Below are 20,132 nucleotides of genomic sequence, written 5' to 3'. Positions count from 1 at the left end.
ATGTGCTACCTTTAAAAACTGTGTCGCTGGGTGCTTATTCGTTGCTTCCATTTTTATACTATAAGTGCCTACAGGGTTCTTACCTAAATGCCTTTATATTGAACATTTATGTATTTTTATTTTTACATCCACTCAGGAATTCCTTTTTATGCAATCACACTCAGTACTGGGTTTTATATGTTTTATTTATTCTTTATTAAATTCTCATAATTTTCAGTATAGCACTGCTTTTTGTTTGTTTTAAAAAGAAAGTTTGACTGCAGGCTGGATTCTCTTTCAGCACTTGCCTGTGTTATGTTCAGAATGCCTAGTGGGCGAAGTCTGGACTCAAAGAGCTGCATTGTAAATTGCATTGTAAGTGGCATATTTACAAGCTTACCCTGGACAAGCTCTAAACTATTCCAAACCTTTTTTATCACAAACCATGGCCATTTGCTGTATTTTGGAACCCACCAGGATCCCTTTTGGAATCCAAAATGACAATACAAAAATGTTGTTTATAGTATATAATATACCAAATGCCTCTTATGTCCCTCAGACTTTTATGGTGTCCACAGATCAGAGAGTTTAGCCAGAGAGCTGGAAGCTCACATACTGTAACATCACATAGAGTAGGGGTAGAAGACTTACTGTAGTTGATGCTCCTGTATATTATTGGGCTAACTCATAGAAACATTATGTTTTAAACTAAAATGTGGTTTCCTTTATGAATAGACTCTTTAGAATTGCTCAATGAGTTGTTTAATTGTATATAGTAATTATTCAAAGGCATCCCCTATATAATGTAATTAATAATGTTTTTCTTATAATGTTTACAGATACATTAAGAAAGAAAGTTTCAAATTCATTCTGGACATGTATTAGTTTTTATGTAGTTTCATCTGCCTGTTCTTGCTCACAGGATAAGCAAAATGTTTGTGAAAGAGAATCAAAGTATCTGGAGGCGGCGAGGCACTGCGCTGTGCGATTCTGCGCCTACACCGAGCGGCTGCTGCTGGTGATTTGCTCCAGTTCCTGGAAGGTGATGATCTGCTTATTACACTGCATGTCTTCTCTCTCTAACAACAAGAACACCCTCTAAAATAACTGCTTTTGTTGATGTTAGATTGATATCCATATTTTTCTCACTATATGGAGATGTTAAACTGGTAAAGTGTCACTTCAGATCTTCTGTAAAGATGAAATTACATGGCTGAGATGAGAAATCTTTTATTCTCGCTGTTTCGAAGGTTAGCACAGTAGCTGCTCTCAACAAAATCAGTTTCTCATTATTCCAGTACACGGTCATATAACAGGTCTCTGAATGCCGTATTGTTTGTCTGAACACTGTAAACTTGGAAAAATACTATACAAAAATACAGTATCACATAAAGAACTACTCTCTGTACGCATGGTGCACAAAGTACTTTGGCCCTCATTCAGAGCCGCTCGTAAGCGGCCGCTCGTTCGTTCTGACCGATGTTCGCACATCTGCGCATGCGTACGGATTTTAATACGCATGCGCGAACCAGTCAGTGCGGCCGAAAATTGTTTGTTCGCTATATAGCGAATGCCTGCTACTTTGAGTGACAGAAGGAGGAGTATGTGGGTGGAAACAGGGGAAGGTGTTTGAAAACGGGGAGTGAAATTCAGAACGCAGGCGTGCTTAAAGGTCAAAACGGGCGTTTTAAGGGAGTGCATAATTAATCCAGCAGCGTCATTGACCACGTCACTTGTTTTTTTTTAACTCAGAACTGCTCGCAAAATAGCGGTTGAAAAAACCAACCTCAAGAATAGCGAGCAGTTCATACGCTGTACGATGTACTCGATTAATCTATTAAATAGTGGACATGACGTATGGTGCGAGCGGCCAGGGGGCGTATTTTTCTAAATTACAAACGCAAGTTTTGCTCGCTCGTTCAGACTTAGAGGCGTGAACAGACCGCAAAATGCGAACGGTTCATTTGAATAGCCACCCCTTTTTAGAAAACGAACGACCGCAAATAGCGAGCGGCTCTGAATCAGGCCCTTTGTTTCTTGCTTGGATCTGAAGTGTTACTGCAATCCTAGAAGAAGCTTTTAAGAATAGAACACAAAGCATATTTGACAACCATGGGACCCCCAAATACAAATTCTGTGCCCCACTTGAGATACCATCCCAAAGGTTGTGGTCTTTTGCTGTAGATCTGAGGTGTGTAGCCCTCCATAGAAAAACATAAGCTGATCACGCGAATGGGAATTAGCACTTGTAGGAGTACATACTGGGCATAATTACCGTTAGAAGTAAATCAAAGAAGGTGCAATTTTGCCACATAACAACACCATGTCCATTTGCAGGGAGTGTGTATGAGGGAAGATTTACATTTGTAAATTTAGAGTTGGGCGGGGAGTTTACTAGCTTGGCCTATATTTGTGCCCTTCATCAGAAACAACCAGTATTTTCCCTGCATTGGAAAAAAAGGTCTTTGTCCCCATTGCATAATAACATTGTCCAGGTGCAAATACTGTGCGCCAACCAGAGGGTATTACGCAAGATCTTTTATTTTTCCTTTATTTTATTGCATTATTGGATGTTGCGTCCCATAGAGAGGAGAATCAGTTACCCCAAATGCTGGATGTTTATATGCAATATGCAATCATTACAGTATAAGCACAAAACGAAAGAGGTGTTTGTGCTTTTCTGTATCTACACAGAGCATCCCTCACAGTTTCTAGATGGCATTTGCTCTGGCTCCTATGGGAAGGAGTCCCGGGTTACAAAGAGGAATCCTTTTGGATCCCTCTGCCCCTGCCTGGCTCCTTCCGCCAGATGCCGAGGCTTTAGTGCGCCTGTGTGAACTCTAGTCACGCAGACGCATTAGCAGTCAGACTCGGCATTGCTAAGTTTCACTGCTCTGAAAGGAGCAGTAAAAATATTTGGGGGGGCAGCTGATTTTCGGATTTGGAATGTTAATTATCGGGGTCCGCTCGGATAAAAATCTGGGACACATTTTCAGTGATACAGTATGTATCGATACAGCAATTTAAATCAGTAAAATAACAAACAAACCAATAAGGGAGAAGGTAGATAATAGCATTAGAGTTGATAAGTACTTACCGACAGATGCCCGGCGGTGTAATGTCCACAGTCCACGGTACTGTAGCTGGTGTGCTCAGAAGTATTCAGCATTGTCCTGCTGACTGGTGTGTCTAGCTGTGCGAGGATACAGCCGGTGGAGGATGTGTGCTACAGTGTAATTCGGATTGTGCTTGTAAGATCTCTACCCGATTCCCCAATGTAGTTGGCCCACAGGTTAGGGTCGCTAGTTGGTAGGTAGGAGTAGTGGTGCTGCTGACGGATTAAGTCACTGCACCCCGCTTTCCCTGACATGAGGTGTGTGGCAGAGGTAGCAGTAATGAGGTGCCCAGGCAGAGGGGCAAGACCAAAATGGCGGGCAATGTGAAATTCTCTGTGGAGGAGAACATGACCCTTGTGCAGGAGGTCATGAAATCCCATTATATGCTGTTTTGACGAAAGGCTGCCAGCACATTGACCCGCTGCAAACATGCCATCTGGGTGGCGGTTTGCAGTCAATATCACCCAGGACATTAGGCATGCCCGAAATGCTATAAAAAGCTACCCTGACTGCATGGCACTGTGGGCGTGATTCAGACCCGCTCGCTACAAGCATTCGCACGCAGCCAAAGTATGCAAATCCCACGATCGCACGCCACAATCCCACTATGTCTTGGCGTGCGATCACAGTGTGTATGTTGATGCCCACCAGCCAGTCACAAGACAGTCTTGCTTAGTGTTACACGTCATCTCCAGGAAGTGTATGCAACAATCGGTAACATCGGATCCATACGCAGCACTTGTGGCTGACCATACCCTACCGCAAGTACTGCTAGTGCTTCAGTGTGTTATTCAGCCATGTGACGTGTATTGTGACGCTGCATCTTAATTATGCACGCCTCTAAAACGGCGTTAAGACGCTCAGACACGCTTACGTTCGCACCACCACACCCCCGTTTCCATCGGCCATCCCCAGTTACCACCCATACATGGCTCGTCCTGTCCCTCATTCTAGCGAGGTGGCTATGCACTGCAAGCACACACTTCCAGATCGCATGGACTAGTTTGCGCACGCACGCTGCGTGTTATACGCATGCGCGCATTGCGAACATCGGCAGGCTACGTACAAACGCAGCCTGGAGAGCGGGTCTGAATTAGGTCCTATAACTCCTAGCTAGGAAAGCAGATCCAGGTATCCATTAGTGGCCGACATGCCCCCATTACCTGAGTTAGGTACCATGAGAATGTTGACCAGAAAAATCTACAGGTTCGCAGACTGAAAATTACCAGTAGCCAGAAAGTACAACAAAGCCAGAAGCTTATGCAGACCTGAAACAGAGAGGGAACGTTCTGTGTCAGGGTCTAGGTCCAGTTTGACTTGGTCATACAGATGGAATATGTTGTTACGGTTCAGCCGGAACATCTGTATGACCTTGCAATTGGCCAGTGCGTTCAGGTTCAGATGCCTCCTAAAAAAACGTGGCCTGCGCAGCCTTTGTGGTACCTGCATTACCTCATGAAGCTGCTCAGCTTGTTGCTCCTGAGTCCTTCCAACCTGGTGGTAGAGCCTCTGAAATCCTAGCCACATGCAATGTATACCAGTACAGCACTGGTAGTAAATTTTGTCATTTTTGCTTCACACAAATCAATGCAGCTGATTTAGCCCCTTTTATAGGCATCATCATTGTGCTCTCCGAGCCTGATTCAGACCCGCTCGCGAGCTCTATGCGCTCGCAAGCGGGTCGATGGTGGCCCAGTGCGCATGCGCACGACGGAGCTGGCTCCGTCGTGCGCATGCCCGAGACCCGGATAGCGACGGTCAATCCGTCGCTCCAGGTCTCGTACCAAAGGGGGCGTGCTGTCGATGTTGAGTGACAGCACGCCCCCTATGGTGGGCGGTCCGGGGGCGTGGCTGCCCAGATGGAGGCGTTGGGAATGCCTACCGTCTGGGGCCGGCCGCACTGACTTCACAAGTGATGTCATTCGGAGTGTTTCGGCTCTGTTAGAGCCGAAAGCACGCTGGGGCTTGTGGTAACGAGACCCTACCACAAGGGTCTCGTCGCAAGCCCGATGGTCGCAATGGTCTTGACCATCGCGACCATCTTCCTGGCTGCTCGCTATAGCTGTGGGTGGTCACCCACAGCTATGCGAGCGGCCAGGTGGCCGCTCTGAAAAACAAGAAGGATGGCCCTGATTCAGAGTGAGCGCTCTGTCAGAGCGTCCGGCTCTGAATCAGGCCCTCAGTATTTGCAACTTGAAAAACCTGTGAACACATACAAACACCTCAGGAGGTAGTCTGTTTGAAAAGTCTATTTTGGTGAGAGTTTGGTAATTTCCCATGCGTGTTTCAAAACTCGATTCTTAGTAAATTTGCATATTGTATTGTTTCCTATGGAAAGTACTTGCGAGTTTGGCCGATGGTGTATTTGGCTGTGTTTTGTAAATTTGTGCGAGTTTTGTTGCTCGATTCCTGCAAGGTTGCACGTGTTTGCGCTTAGTAAATTTGCGAGTAGGGTAAACAGGCTAAACTCACATGAGATGTGCACTGATCCCTGTGTTTTGGTTTTGGTTTTGGATCTGGATCTCCCCTGGTTTTGGATCTGAATCTGCTTTTGGATTTTTTTCCTTGGTGTTTTGTTTTTCGGTTTTGGATTTGGATCTGGATTTAAAAAAAAATAAAATGATAAAAACAGCTAAACTCAAATGATTTGGGCCTTTTTTTCTCCCTACAGTATTATTAACCTCAGTAACATTTATTTCCAGTCATTTCCAGTCAATTTTGACCACCTCACACAATATTGTTCACCACATAGGCATAGGCCAAACCAATTCACAAGTACGTTCAGTAAAAAGTAACATTGCAACACAGAAATTTACTAAAAATCGACATCGTGCATGGAATATCCTTGCTCAAAACAATTAGTCGCCCCCAGCACGTGCCTATTCTCACTGCCCAATCTGTATTTTCCTCATGGGGGATGCCAGGCCACCAATGACTGACCCTTGTAAAGCCCCAATCAATCAGACTTTTTCTTGAACAGTTACCCAAAATCTCCCTGACCATTAAAAACAGTGATCCGTACCTTCCATACCTGTGAGTCAGAAACAGTGCAGGTCGGATACAGTGTGGGTTACAGTGCGGGTCTAATATAGTGTGGGATACGGTATGGGTTGGATACAGTGCGGGTCTGATATAGTACGGGATACAGTGTGGGTTGAATACAGTGGAGGCCGGCTGCAGTGTTGGTTGAATACAGGGCCTGATTCAGAGCCGCTCGTAAGCGGCCGCTCGTTCGCTCCAAGCGATGTTCGCACATCTGTGCATGCGTATGGGTTTTAGTACGCATGCGCGAACTAGTCAGTGCGGCCGAAAATCGTGTGCTCGCAAAATAGCGAATGCCTGCTAATTTGAGTGACAGGATGAGGCGTTTGTGGGTGGTAACAGGGGAAGGTGCTTGAAAACGGGGAGTGGAGATCCGAACGCAGGCGTGCCAAAGGGTCAAAACGGGCGTTTTAAGGGTGTGCATAATTCACAAAGTAGCATCATCGGCCACGTCAGTTCGGTGTCTTTTAGCCAGAACTGCTCGCATGATTGCGGTAAGAAAATGCAACCACATGAATAGCGAGCAGTTCATTCGCCTTTCGATGTACTCGATTATTCTAATAAATAGCGGAGATGACGTATGATGCGAGCGGCCAGGGGGCGTTTTTTACAAAAAAACACCCGCATGTTTTGTTCGCTCGTTCAGACATAGAGGCGTCAACAGACCGCAAAGAGCGAACGGTCAATTTAAATAGCCAGCCCCTTTTTCTGGACGAGCGAGCGCAAATAGCGTCCGGATACACCAAAAGTACACTCACTGGGACAGCATTGTCGGCAGTGCGGGGTTGCTGACGGTGTCCTCAGTACATGGGATGGCAGTTCTGCGGTGCTGGCAGGGTCCTCAGTGAAGGGTACTGGCGGTGTCGGCAGTGCGGGGGTGCCAGTGGTGTCTTCAGTGCAGGTTTGCTGGCTGTGTCGGCAGTGCGGGGGTTGCTGACGGTGTCCTCAGTACATGGAATGGCAGTGCTGTGGTGCTGGCAGTGTCCTCAATGAAGGGTACCGGCGGTGTTGGCAGTGCGAGAGTGCCAGCAGTGTCCTCAGTGCAGGTTTGCTGGCTGTGTCGGCAGTGCGGGGGTTGCTGAAGGTGTCCTCAGTACATGGAATGGCAGTGCTGCGGTGCTGGCAGTATCCTCAGTGAAGGGTACTGGCGGTGTCGACAGTGCGGGGATGTCAGCGGTGTCTTCAGTGCAGGTTTGCTGGCTGTGTTGGCAGTGTGGGGGTTGCTGACGGTGTACTCAGTACATGGAATGGCAGTGTGGGAGTGCTGGCTTTGCTCGGATCGCCCCGGATCCTCGAAATTCGGGTGGGTTAGTTTTCTGAGAACTGAACACGCTCATCCCTAATTAATACATCAATATTTAAAAACACTTTCAGGACAGCAGGGAGAATATAGCCTACACTGACTATGTACAAAGGAGCTGCAAGACGTAAACGAGAGAGGTGAAAGTGCTCCTCACTAGATTGCATTAAATTTATTAACACTGCGATACCTTGTGGGCTTCTGAGTCTGAAGAGTGTATCCCCAAAGGGAGGTTGAGTTAGGTGCTTTATCTGGCATTGTTTGGAGACAAGGGTTTACAGACGTTCAGCTATTGAACTATATTTAAATAAGGACTAACTGACCTGAATTGGGCTTTTTACAAGGTGGACTCATTTCTATTACAGCACCCTATATTTCTCCTTCATCCACTAGGGGACACTGGAGTCTCAGTACAATCGGGTATAGGAGTGGGTTAACCGAGAGCTGGCACATTAAAAAAAAACTAATAGTAGCTAGCTCCTCCCCCTCTATACTCCCCCCAGGTCAGTCTAAAAAAGTATGCCCTGGGAGCTGGACGTGGCCTCCTTAGTGCTGTATTTAAAATTAAAAAGATCTCCAATCAGCAGGAGGACAGACAGGCAGCCCACTGCCCCTGCCTGTCTGCACCGATGGAGCTGCCGGGGAGACCTCACCGCTGCTGCACGCGGTTTGCGCTGAGGTCTCCTGCTACAGAGACCTCAGTCTCTGGGGAGCCCAGAGACGCGCTGCTTGCAGTTCTCGTTGCGGGCTTCCACAGCACATGCCCGCCACTGGCAGCATAGGCAGGGCTAAGGTCAGTGTTTCCTGGCAGAGCCTAAGTGTTTCTTCTGCTCCTGCCTCCCATCAGCCTCAGCAACTAAAGAACACTGGGGGGCCATTTAGAAGCACTACTAACGTTTAAAAAGCAGGATATGTCTTGGAGTTAGGCTAGTACTCAGTGTATCAGCACTTGCTACTTATTGTACACAGCACTATTCACTTAGCGCTGTAGGGCTCATTGCTTATCTCCCTCTGTGCCCCTTTCAGACAAGTCCTAGGTGTGATTGTAATTACTACTGTCTTTTTTCTGTGTGTGTGTGTGTGTGTGTGTGTGTGTGTGTGTGTGTGTGTGTGTGTGTGTGTGTGTGGATGAACAGTACACTACAAAATGTCTACCAAGGGGTCTAAGGCAGCCCAAAAATCTTTTTCCTGCAAGACTTGTGGGGAGAAATTCACACAGGGACAGCCTAATGCTTCCTTACTGTGTGATAAATTCATGTCTCAGTACACTGTTCATGAGATTCAGCCTATGTGGTCTGATCAATTGGCATCAGTTATATCAACCCTGTCATCCGAGTTGGAAGCAGCTCGCAAGGACAGGGAGAGGCTTAAGCAGACAGCAGCTGAACCAGATTGGGCTCGATCTCTAGCCAGATCTGTAGAGGGACTTACTAGAGCAATGTCCCATGCACCCCCTGCATCTTCACGGAGGAGGGTGAAGTGCAAGAGGAGGAGATTCACGTTCCTGAGGAATCGGAACCTGTATCACAGGGCGTAGATGCTTTAATTACTGCGGTAAGCCAGGTGTTACATGTGGAAGATGTAGAGGTAACTGCGAAACCGTCTATTTTTGGTAAGAGGTTAAAACAGTCTGTTACTTTTCCAGCATCAGAAGAGCTGGATGATATTCTTTCAACCGCATGGAAACAGTGAAACTCCTCCAGCTGTAGACCCATCAGTAGCCCGACTTTCTAAGAAGACGGTGCTTCCGGTGCCTGGCGCAGTTTCTTTAAAGGAGACCTCGGACAGAAAGCTGGAACAAACATTAAAATCCCTATACACTGTAGCAGGGGTTTTGATGCGTCAACAAGTGAACAAGGCCTCAAGGCCTGGGCTATGCAATTGGCGTAGGGGATTAGTTCCGGAACACAACCTGACGACCTAATTCAGTTAGCTGAACAGATTGCAGAATCAGCTGCGTTCCTGGGGGAAGCGTCTAAGGACATTTGCAGTCTATCCGCCAGATCTTCAGCATTAGCTGTATCAGCTAGAAGGACTCTGTGGTTGCGTCAATGGCAGGCAGACGCAGAGTCTAAGAGAGTGGTAGAGGCCCTCCCTTTTACTGAGGAGGTTCTTTTCAGCTCGGAATAGATAAGTGGATCTCACAAGCTACAGGTGGGAAATCCACTTACCTACCATCTGCTACACCTCCTCCTACTAGAAGACCCTCGGCAGGTCCGTCCTTTCGGTCCTTTCATGCCCGGGGAGATTTAGAGGGCATTCCAGAGGAGCCCCGGCTTTCTCCAGGGGTGCCAGAGGCCGGGTTAGAGCATCGGCTTCAGCTGCCTCCAGCTCACAGCAGGATAAAGCAGCTGCAAAGCCTGCCGCATGACGTTCTCCCTTCTCATTTGGGGGATTCCAGGGTCGGGGCTTGTCTCCTACGTTTCAGGGCCATTTGGAACCAGTCTTGTCAAGACGCCTGGGTTCGGGACGTCATTGTTCATGGCCTAAAGCTGGATTTCAGGAGTCAGCCCCCATCTCGTTTTTTCAAGACCGATTAGTAATCCAGGAGGCAATACAAAGACTGTTATTGTCTCAGGTAATAGTGAATGTTCCGACCCACCAGAAAGGACAGGGGTTTTATTCCAGTTTGTTCGCGGTGCCCAAGCCAGACGGCTCCATGAGGCCCATTCTCAATCTCAAGGAGTTAAACCCTCATCTTCGAGTCTTAAGATTCAAAATGGAATCTCTCCAATCCGTGATAGCGGGTCTCAAGAGAAACGAGTTTTTAGTGTCCCTCAACATAAAGGATACTTATCTCCATATCCCCATCTGGCCTCCACATCAGGCTTTTCTTCGTTTTGCTGTACTAGACTCACATTTTCAATTTCAGGCCCTGCCTTTCGGTCTTTCGTCAGCACCAAGGGTGTTCACAAAGATTATGGCAGAAATGATGGCTCTTCTGCATCGTCTGGGTATTGTGATTGTTCCATACTTAGATGATCTCTTGATAAAAGCCTTGTCAAGGGATCGCCTGTTAAGGGACATTCACCTAACGCAGAGTATTCTCTTGCAGCACGGATGGATCCTAAATTTCAAGAAATCCTCCCTGATCCCAACACAACACCTGCTATTCCTGGGAATGATACTAGACACAAGGGAACAAAAAGTATTCTTGCCCCAGGACAAGGTTTCCTCCATTCAGCACCTGGTGCGCATGGTTTTACAACATCGCCGAATGTCTGTACATCTCTGTATCCGTCTTCTCGGGAAGATGGTGGCAGCATTCGAGGCGATACAATATGCAAGATTTCACGCCCCTACTTTTCAGTTGGATCTACTTTCCCAGGGGTCAGGATCCCACCTGTTTCTCCATCAGAGGGTCCTTTTGGCGCCTCAAACACGAGCATCCCTCATTTGGTGGCTAAATCCCTCCCACTTGTTGGCGGGAAGAAGGTTTGCGATGTGCGATTGGATACTTCTCACCACGGACGCGAGCCTGAGAGGGTGGGGAGCAGTGACCCTGGGGAAGCATTTTCATGGGCACTGGACTCAACAGGAAGCCAGAATGTCCATAAATGTTCTGGAGTTGAGAGCAGTGTTTTATGCCCTCCAGATGGCGCATCCCATATTGAGGGGTCAGACGATCCGAGTTCAGTTGGACAATGCCACGGCGGTGGCATATATAAACAGGCAAGGCGGCACAAAAAGCAGAGCCGCAATGAGGGAGGTAAGCAGGATTTTGCTTTGGGCAGAGGAATTCGCAATAGCGATTTCTGCAATATTCATACCAGGGGTCGAGAACTGGGAGGCCGACTACCTCAGTCGGCAGGACATCCATCCGGGGGAATGGTCACTCAATCATCAGGTATTCCATCAACTGACTCTGAGATGGGTCTGTCCACAAGCCGATCTCATGGCATCAAGATTAAACCACCAGTTGCCAGTCTATTACTCCAGGACAAGAGATCCTCGGGCTGTTGCGGTGGACGCACTGACAGCTCCGTGGCGATTCCATTACATATACCTCTTCCCTCCTTTTCCACTCATTCCACGCTTACTTCAAAGAATCAAGCGGGAAGGGGTCAAGGTACTGCTGGTAGCACCAGATTGGCCCAGGCGAGCGTAGTACTCGCAAATACAGAATCTGCTAATAGACGAGCCGTGGTCCCTACCCCTTCAAGAGGATCTTCTTTTGCAGGGGCCGTTTGTTTATCAAGACTTAAGGCAGCTTCTTTTGACGGCTTGGCTACTGAAAGGGCCGTCCTCAGAAGCAAGGGGATTCCGTCTAGCGTGATTCCCACTATGATTCGGGCCAGGAAAGAAGTCACCTCTCAGCATTACTATCGCATATGGAAGACATATGTTGTTTGGTGCGAGAGACGTAATTATCCTCCGTCAGTCTTTAGAGTATCACGTCTCCTCCTTTTTTTCCAGGCTGGTCTAACAGCGGGCCTTCGTCTTGGTTACTTGAAGGTACAGATATCCGTGTTGTCAATTTTCTTTCAAAGAAAATTGGCCTTGCTCCCGGATTTTCAAACCTTTCTCCACGGAGTCGTCAGAATTCAGCCTCCTTTTGTACCGCCCACTGCACCTTGGGATTTGGACTTAGTCTTAGCTTTCCTTCAGTCTGAGGCCTTCGAGCCATTGCACAGGGTGGAAATGAAGTACTTAACCTGGAAGGTGGTTCTGCTGTTGGCCCTCACTTCAGCAAGGCGAGTGTCAGAATTAAGGGGGTCGTTCAGACCCGCTCGCGAGCAAAGTTCGCTCGCTAGTGGGTCGATGTTGTTAGACTGCGCATGTGCACGACGGAGGGAGCTCCATCATGCGCATGTGTGAGACCCGGCGAGCGACGAGAAATACGTCGCTCGGGGTCTCGCACCAAAGGGGGCGTCCTGTCGATGGTGACTGACAGCACGCCCCCTTTGGTGGGCGTGCTGGGACCGTGGCGGCCAGACGGAGGCGTTCCCATGGGAACGCCTACCGTCTGAGTCCGGCCCCACTGACATCACTAGTGATGTCAGTGGGAGTGACTTTGGCTCTGATAGAGCCAAAATCACTCCTGGGCTTGCGGCAGCGAGACCCTACCGCAGGGTCTCGTCGCAAGCCCGATGGTCGCGATGGTCTTTGACCATCATCATGGACGCTCGCTATAGCTGTGGGTGGTCACCCACAGCTATACGAGCGTCCAGGAGGACGCTCCATTTTCATGGAGGAGGGCCCTGATTCAGAGCGAGCGCTCTGGTCAGAGCGTCCGGCTCTGAATCAGACCCTAAGTGCTTTATCCTGTCGCCCTCCCTACCTCATTTTCCATGAAGATAGGGTGGAGCTGCGCACTCAGAAATATTTTCTTCCCAAGGTGGTGACTGGTTTTCATATAAACCAGCCGATAATGGTCCCGGTATTCAAGGATGATTCTCCAAATTCAAGATTATTGGATGTCGTCAGAGCTCTTAGGATTTATGTGGACAGGACTGCGTCCCTCCGTAAATCCGATGCTTTATTTATTCGTTTTGATTTGGCCCGTCCAGGTTGGCCGGCTTCCAAACAGACCATTTCAAGATGGATTCGCCTAGCTATCAGACAGGCTTATGTGGTGGCTTCCAAACAATTACCTAGTTCCATCACGGCGCATTCCACACGCTCGGTAGGTCCTTCATGGGCGGCTGCTCGGGGGGTTTCCTTAAACCAGCTTTGTAGAGCAGCTACTTGGTCAGGAAAGCATACTTTCCTTAAGTTCTATCGTATTGATACATTTCCGGCCTCCGTTTCAGAGTTTGGCCGTGTAGTGTTGCAGGGTTCTCAGCGCTCTCCCACCCGGGATGTAAGCTCTGTGACGTCCCCATTGTACTGAGACTCCGGTGTCCCCTAGTGGATGAAGGAGAAAATAGGATTTTGGTACTTACCGATAAATCCGTTTCTCCGAATCCACAGGGGACACTGGACGCCCACCCTGCGCTATTCTTCATGCATTGTTACTGTTTGTACAGGTTCACCAGTTTATTTGCATTTAGGTCATCTGATTGGCCTGTTGCTTTTTTTCTGTGAATGTTGTGTTATTACATGTATGTGATTATCGTAGCTTTTCTGTCTCCTTTTCCTTACTTCCAGCTCCCCTCAGGCACAGTTATTTTTAGACTGAACTGGGGGGGGGGGGGGGCGGGGTCAGGGTATAGAGGGGGAGGAGCTAGCTACTATTAGTTTCTTTTTAAGTTGCCAGCTCCCGGTTAACCCACTCCTATACCTCATTGTACTGAGACTCCAGTGTCCCCTGTGGAATCGGAGAAATGGATTTGTCGGTAAGTACCAAAATCCTTTTTTCTAGTTTTTATCATCTATTAGGAGTAATGGAAAAGTGAAAATTGACTGCCTTGAAGTGTATTTTTGAGCTATTATACATTGCAAAGTGTTTTTAAATATTGATGTATTGATAACATACATTTCTATTAAATTAATTATATTATTTATATGCGCTCTTTGTTATTCTATAAATAACATTTATTTGTAACTTCACTGGGAATATTACAGAAATACTCCGTAGGAGCAGCAAGAGAATAATACAAAGAGAATTATTTAAAGTGTTTATAATTTGTATGCGCCCGATTTATATTCATTGTTGTTGTAAACTCACATGAGAATGCAGTCTCACCAAAACTCGATTCTCAGTAAATTTACCCCCTGATCTCTTTCTGGGAGAGATATACTAAGCTCTGGAAAGTGATGAATTGGAGAATGATAAAGTACCAGCCACTCAGTTCCTAACTATCATGTTTCAGGCTGTGTTTGAAAAATGACAGTTAAGAGCTGATTAGTTGGTAGTTTATCACTCTAAAAATTATCACTTTCCAGAGCTTAGTACATCTGCCCTTCTATCCTTTGGAGGAGAGGTATCAAATGTTCTGAAGAGAACAAGTCTGGAAATTGCCAAAAGAAAGCAATCCACTTCTAACTATCAATTATCCAGTACATTCTATAAAATGAGAGATACTCTGATTGGTTGTCATAAGCTACTTATCCACCTGTCTTTTTTGAAAGGTTTGATACATTTCCCCTTGTGTCTCATTTTAGAACCATTACCCTCAGCCCTGTTTGTCTTTGTTCTTCTAAGAATAATTTTTTATTTTTTTTGTACAGTTAGTTATCAGGTGCTGCACAATTTTATAGTATCTATAAAAATAATGATGATAATAATGATGACAAAACTAATCCAGAGACAAACTGAAATATCTTCCTATTCTGTGAATATGTCACATTTAAGAATACATAGTGTGTTAATAATTTGTATAGTCTGTACGACCTATTTTTTATTATCATTATTAATATTAAGATTTTTTATATAGAAAATACATCGCTTACACAGATCTTTAGTCAGAAGTTTTCAGGAACAATTCTCTTCTCATTAGACCTTACAATCTTACAAACTTAAATGCATACTTACAAAGCCATAACTGGACATTCTAGCACCCAAGATGAGAGAGCACGGGTGACCCCCATTTATAATCTGTGCTAAAGCTTAGACTGTCAACCATGCTTTGACAATATTACAAGCCAAAAAAAATTATTCATGGGAAGCTACTTACAGTATATAGGAGCATGTGGAGGGTACTGATGGCATATCAGGGGCATATGGAGGAGTGTGGTGGCATATCAGTCATGTGGATGGGTCTGGTGGCACATAAAGGGCATGTGGAGGGGTCTGATTGCATATTAGGGGCATGTGGAGGAGTCTGGTGGAATATCAGGGTCATGTGGAGTGGAGTGGAGTGGCACATAAAGGGAATGTTGAGGGGTTTGATTGCATATCTGGGGCATCTGGAGGGAATTTCTGGCACATTAGGGTAATTTAAAGGGGACCGATGGTATAAAAGGGATAAGCAGGGATGTCTGAGGAGCATTTAAGAGAAATATGAAAGGTAAAGTCCAATGGGATCAAGACAAGAATAACAAGATTGACATTTAATCCAGCTCTTTTGTTGTGTGTGTCATTACCCTCCCAAAGTATTGTCTCCACTTGCAGCATCTATTTAATTTAAGGTGTGTACCTTATTAGGCTCAGGCAGCAGGATGAACTAGGTTTGTGCAGTTAGCATTTACAATATAAAACTTTTCTGATACTCTTTCAAAGGGGCGGTTTAAGAGAGCGGGAGTCCCATGGGCAGTCTCCGTGCAGGCCAGAGCTGGATTAAGGCTTTGGGGGGCATGGGGCACTTAAGGTTGGGGATTCCTACAGGGCAACATTTGGGACAGGGGGATCAAGTTCTTGTGTGCAAGCCTTAGGCACGCTAACGAAATGGGGCAGGGCCACATAGCACGTCCCCATTTAATTTCCTGCTGGGAGCATGCATATTGCTTAGATGCTGTGCTTCCCTCCCTACCTTTCCTCCAGCCCCCGGGTGAGACAGTACCCAAAGTACAGGACTGTCACACCTCAATTGTGATGATTGTGGTATGCATACATACACCACATACTGTATGTACTGTTGTACACATAGCCACACATATACAGTCATACACATGCACTTACATATGTACTGTTGCACACATAACCACACATATACACATATGATATCCGTGGAGCTGGTGATCCGTGTGACATCTCGCAGTGCCGTCGGAGAGACGTCACTACATTGTACCTTCAGCGGCTATTTGTGGTGGACCCACATCCTATTTTCCATTTATTATCCATAGACCTTTTTTTACAATACCTACATTTATATTATATCACCATCTCAAGTCAAAGCACAGTGTGGTCACATCACAGGTACCTTCCCTTGTGAATATAGCATCAATTCACCAACCTACTGAAGGTCTGGCCTTTACTTTTCAGCCTATACAGGTTATTTAATCTCTGAGTTTTAATATGGTGACTTTTTCCCTATGGCAGAACTTATCAGTGGTTTTTCATTCTGCAATGCATGGTTCAATACTGTAACATTTTTTAAGTATCGGTTGCAACAGTGATTTGTCTGAACATTTGTTTTATTATATGCTGTTGTTAACAATTTTTACACGCATATATATTTGCTTCTTGTTACTTTTTATATGTGAGCTCATCACTAGCATTTATAAAGCTTATATTCTATATGATTTTTTTTTGTAGATTTACCCAAGCTGATTACTATATTTTATATATATATTTTTTTTATAGATATTTTATATAGATTTGATTTTAAACCTGTTTTCGCGCTGCCACTCTCTCTTTTTCTTTGCAAATTCTTGATTGTAGGGTCACATTCCCTTTGGCAGTTGCATTCCAGGTCTATGTTTGTTGTTGCGTCTGGGATATTTTGGTTTTGTTTTGGTCTGCCCCTACGTTGCAATGTCTCAAATTGTGACTGTTTACAGTGGGTGATAGGGCACTATGATGCAATAACGGCACTACACCTCCCACGTAGACTCTCTTCTCTTTGAAATTCGGCAACTATGTCTAAATTATGATACCAGAAAGTGCTCTAAGGTGTATTATTTTATTAACAATAGTATTAAACATAGAAATGCACCATAGTGATAGCTGTAGAAAAGTATAATATAACACTGAGCTCACAGATGGTATTATAGAAGTCATTATCAGTTAGATATCATGAAATGTAAGAAATGGATCCCTTAGGTTTAGCAGAATCAAGGGTGAATGCTACACAGCAGCTGGTAGAGGATAGCTGCAACTGTCCATAATGAATAACTGAAATGAAGTGGAAGATAATAACAGCGCTTGTGTAGAACACACTGTAAGGTGGGAGTCCTGGACATTGGAATATGTTATTAATCAATAAAACACATAATATAAGGACATTAATGAAAACAAATAATCATTCACATGAATGTATATATAAAAGTAATATATATAAGCAGATGAAAATTAAGTGGCTGGATTCTTGTTGACAAGTTAAAATATGTAGCTGTCGCTTTTGTCGGCTCTTTAGGAGTTCCAAGACACTTAACAGGGTGTAATAAAGGGTGTCATTTGTTTCCAATACAGTAGGACTTTCTCAACCTAACTGAGAAGGTGAGTGTTTTATGTCCACCAATATGAGAGAAAATTAAATACTGTATTATATAAGTCTATAATGTGATGGCATTGGTCTCATTTGGGACTTTAGATGGTACATGTCACTTTTTGGAAGTCTCCGGTTAGAAGTTACTATGTACCTCAACCAGACAAGTGTCCCTCTGATGGTGGGAGGGGGGACATGGTGCCGTAGAGTACAAATTACCAGAGTCCTGGGGTGACTGTGAGCAGACCATGCACAATACCACTGTGTTCTCACACCATTGTGCGGCAACCCGGGAGATGTATCCACTGATGAAAGGGGCTCACCGCAGCCCCATGCATGAGTTCCATGCGGCAAAGGCTGTACAGTGACATTTCTAGTAAAGCACTGGGTCAGTGCAGCAGGCGGGGAGGTTAGTCTGCTTGCCAGTTAGGGCTCACAATTTAATGAAATTTGGAGGGTGCTACGGTACTGCTTCCATGATGCTCTTTAGATGAAGCATTCTCCTTTACCAAGGATGGCCACTGTTTGGTCTTCTGAGGACCTTGTCACTGTGTATGAGTGCCACAATGAGAAACAGACATGTTCCACTTAGCTCCAGAGACCCTGCCAGAATATTATGCATATTGACCTATAGATAAAGTACATCCTGCCTATACTTGCTCCACTACCTCCATAAATCACCAGCTGGTGCTCTGTATTGGTTAGGTACAGGATCCCGATGGTCGGGATGCTGGTGGTCAGAATATCGACAACGGCATCCCGACAGTCAGACTCTCGACAGGATTAGGTAAGTATCCTAACTCTAAGCCCTACCCTTCCCCAACCCTAACCCACCTTTCACAGAGCCTAACCCTAACCCTCCCCCCCACAACCTAACCCAACCCCTAAACCTAACCATAATACTTACTGTGGGGATGTCAGAGTTTGGGATTCTGGAGCCGGGATTCGACTGCATCCCTTCTGTATGTCTTGCTTAAGCTCCACTCCATCTAGAAAAACAAGTGTGTAACTGTAAGAACAGCTGTACCAGTAACTGCTACTACACCTTCAAATAAACCTGACACCTGGTTAAGCACCTGGACTGTTTGGTGTATCAGCAATTCCGCTAGTGTTTCTATTAACTCTGCATACCACTGCTCAATAACACAGACATATCAACACAATGGGAAGGTGAGTCCAATGTTGGTAAGATGCAGTCAGCATCCTTAAGTGCGGCCAACATAAAGAGTAGCCAATGGTCTGGTAGGATCTGAGTAGAACTAGTCGTTATATTTTTGAAACAATCAAAGTGTTTAAGTATTTGTATCGCTATATAAACCTCTACTATAACCAATACCCTTTAAACAAATCATCTCTGATATGTTTTATAGCGTTGTTTTCAAACTAAATAATGTTTAACAAAATCTTCCATTTCCGGAATTTTTATTCAAGAGAACTTCTTACCTACTGACATAGAGCTCAGTCATTTTGTCACCTGAACTAGTATACATGAGTATGCACCCATTCAGTTCTGCAGGAACTAGTGACAACATGGAGGCACATTATAGCCATAGGTTTGTGAGGTACTCGCAAGCTCTGAGGGAATGGAGAGACTACACTCTATGAATATTTTCAGCAACAAAATGGCTGCCTCTTTTTTGTATAGAGAGGAGATGGGCTTTAAAGGAGCAGACCTATTTTTCATTCAAGGAGTATAGTTACACCCAGTATACTAAAGATTGCTGATCAAAGTGCTTATTATATAGTAATTAATCTTCCTCATAAAACAACATGTCCACTTTGAAGCTTTGTGAATTTAATTACTTCCATCAGCATTCTCTGAAGATGTTCTCCAGGAAGAAAGTTGAAATAAAATATTCAAAGATTGAATTCCTCTTTCAATTACAAACTACTGTTTTTGTTTTCTGAATAGTAAATGATGATACATGGTGTGGTGTTTTGCTTAGGACAGCAACATCACATCCCGCGCCTTGGGAACTGTCATCTGTGACACCTGATCCACTCTTAGTATGACGTTACATTCTCTCATCATTTATTACAATCCACACACAATATCATTACAAGTAATTAGAGATGTACATAGATTTATAGTTAAATAGTCTTCATTTTTTTTTTTTTTAATTACTAGGAAATATTTTTATTTGCATAGTTACTAAAGAACAAGCTAATGTGTCTGATTGTTTAAACACAGCACAATGCCACGGACACTTGGAGAATAACCTAAACACATTTAACAGCCTATAACTTGATCTTATTATCTAGCAAAGTTTTCTGTTACATATATTAGTAATTTAACCTATTCGCGCTAATGCTCTTTTCAAAGCCCACCAAAGTTGTTTAAACTAAAATGAATAGTATTTTAAACAGTGATAGTTAACTGTTATTACAAGTGTTTTAATAACACACAATGCAATTGCGTTATTTTAAAAGTTTTTATCATTTCAATAGGTATCTCATTGAAAATAAAAGTTTTATTTAAAACCTCAACTGCTACAATCGCTTGGATCCTTCATAGAGTGTCACCTATGCCACAACCATGCCTGGTCTTCTCTCCAGGCAGCTGCGTCTGAAGAATTTTGAAGTTGAACACTGGTTGGATGAACCTCTGAGTCACTGATACAGAGACGAACCCCTCATTATTACTGGTTGGGAGAGGGTTACAGATTTTTGAAGCTTGTATTGTAGGCCTCAAGCTCTACTCTTACAATGTATTATAATTTTAAC

General features: G+C 44.9%; 1 protein-coding gene and 1 pseudogene across 3 annotated transcripts in view; both read left to right on the top strand.

The window, feature by feature from the left end:
- WDR72 (WD repeat domain 72) overlaps positions 1-20,132 on the top strand; it is a 363,484-nt gene that overhangs the window by 148,782 nt on the left and 194,570 nt on the right. For all 3 annotated transcript variants that reach the window (XR_015869431.1, XM_088443051.1, XM_088443041.1), the window contains one exon: positions 902-1,021. Coding sequence is in view for 2 of the 3 variants with exons in the window: in XM_088443051.1 (XP_088299177.1) it covers positions 902-1,021 (120 nt within the window). In the remaining variant the exon portion in view is untranslated. The remainder of the gene's footprint in view (positions 1-901; positions 1,022-20,132) is intronic.
- Positions 10,559-20,025, top strand: LOC148540275 (uncharacterized; annotated as a pseudogene).

Source organism: Taudactylus pleione, unplaced genomic scaffold, assembly GCF_031769625.1.
Source record: "Taudactylus pleione unplaced genomic scaffold, aTauple2 ptg000019l, whole genome shotgun sequence".
Classification (NCBI taxonomy): Eukaryota; Metazoa; Chordata; class Amphibia; order Anura; family Myobatrachidae; genus Taudactylus; species Taudactylus pleione.
Note: the sequence above shows the minus strand (reverse complement) of the source record. Positions and strands in the feature narration are given on the sequence as shown.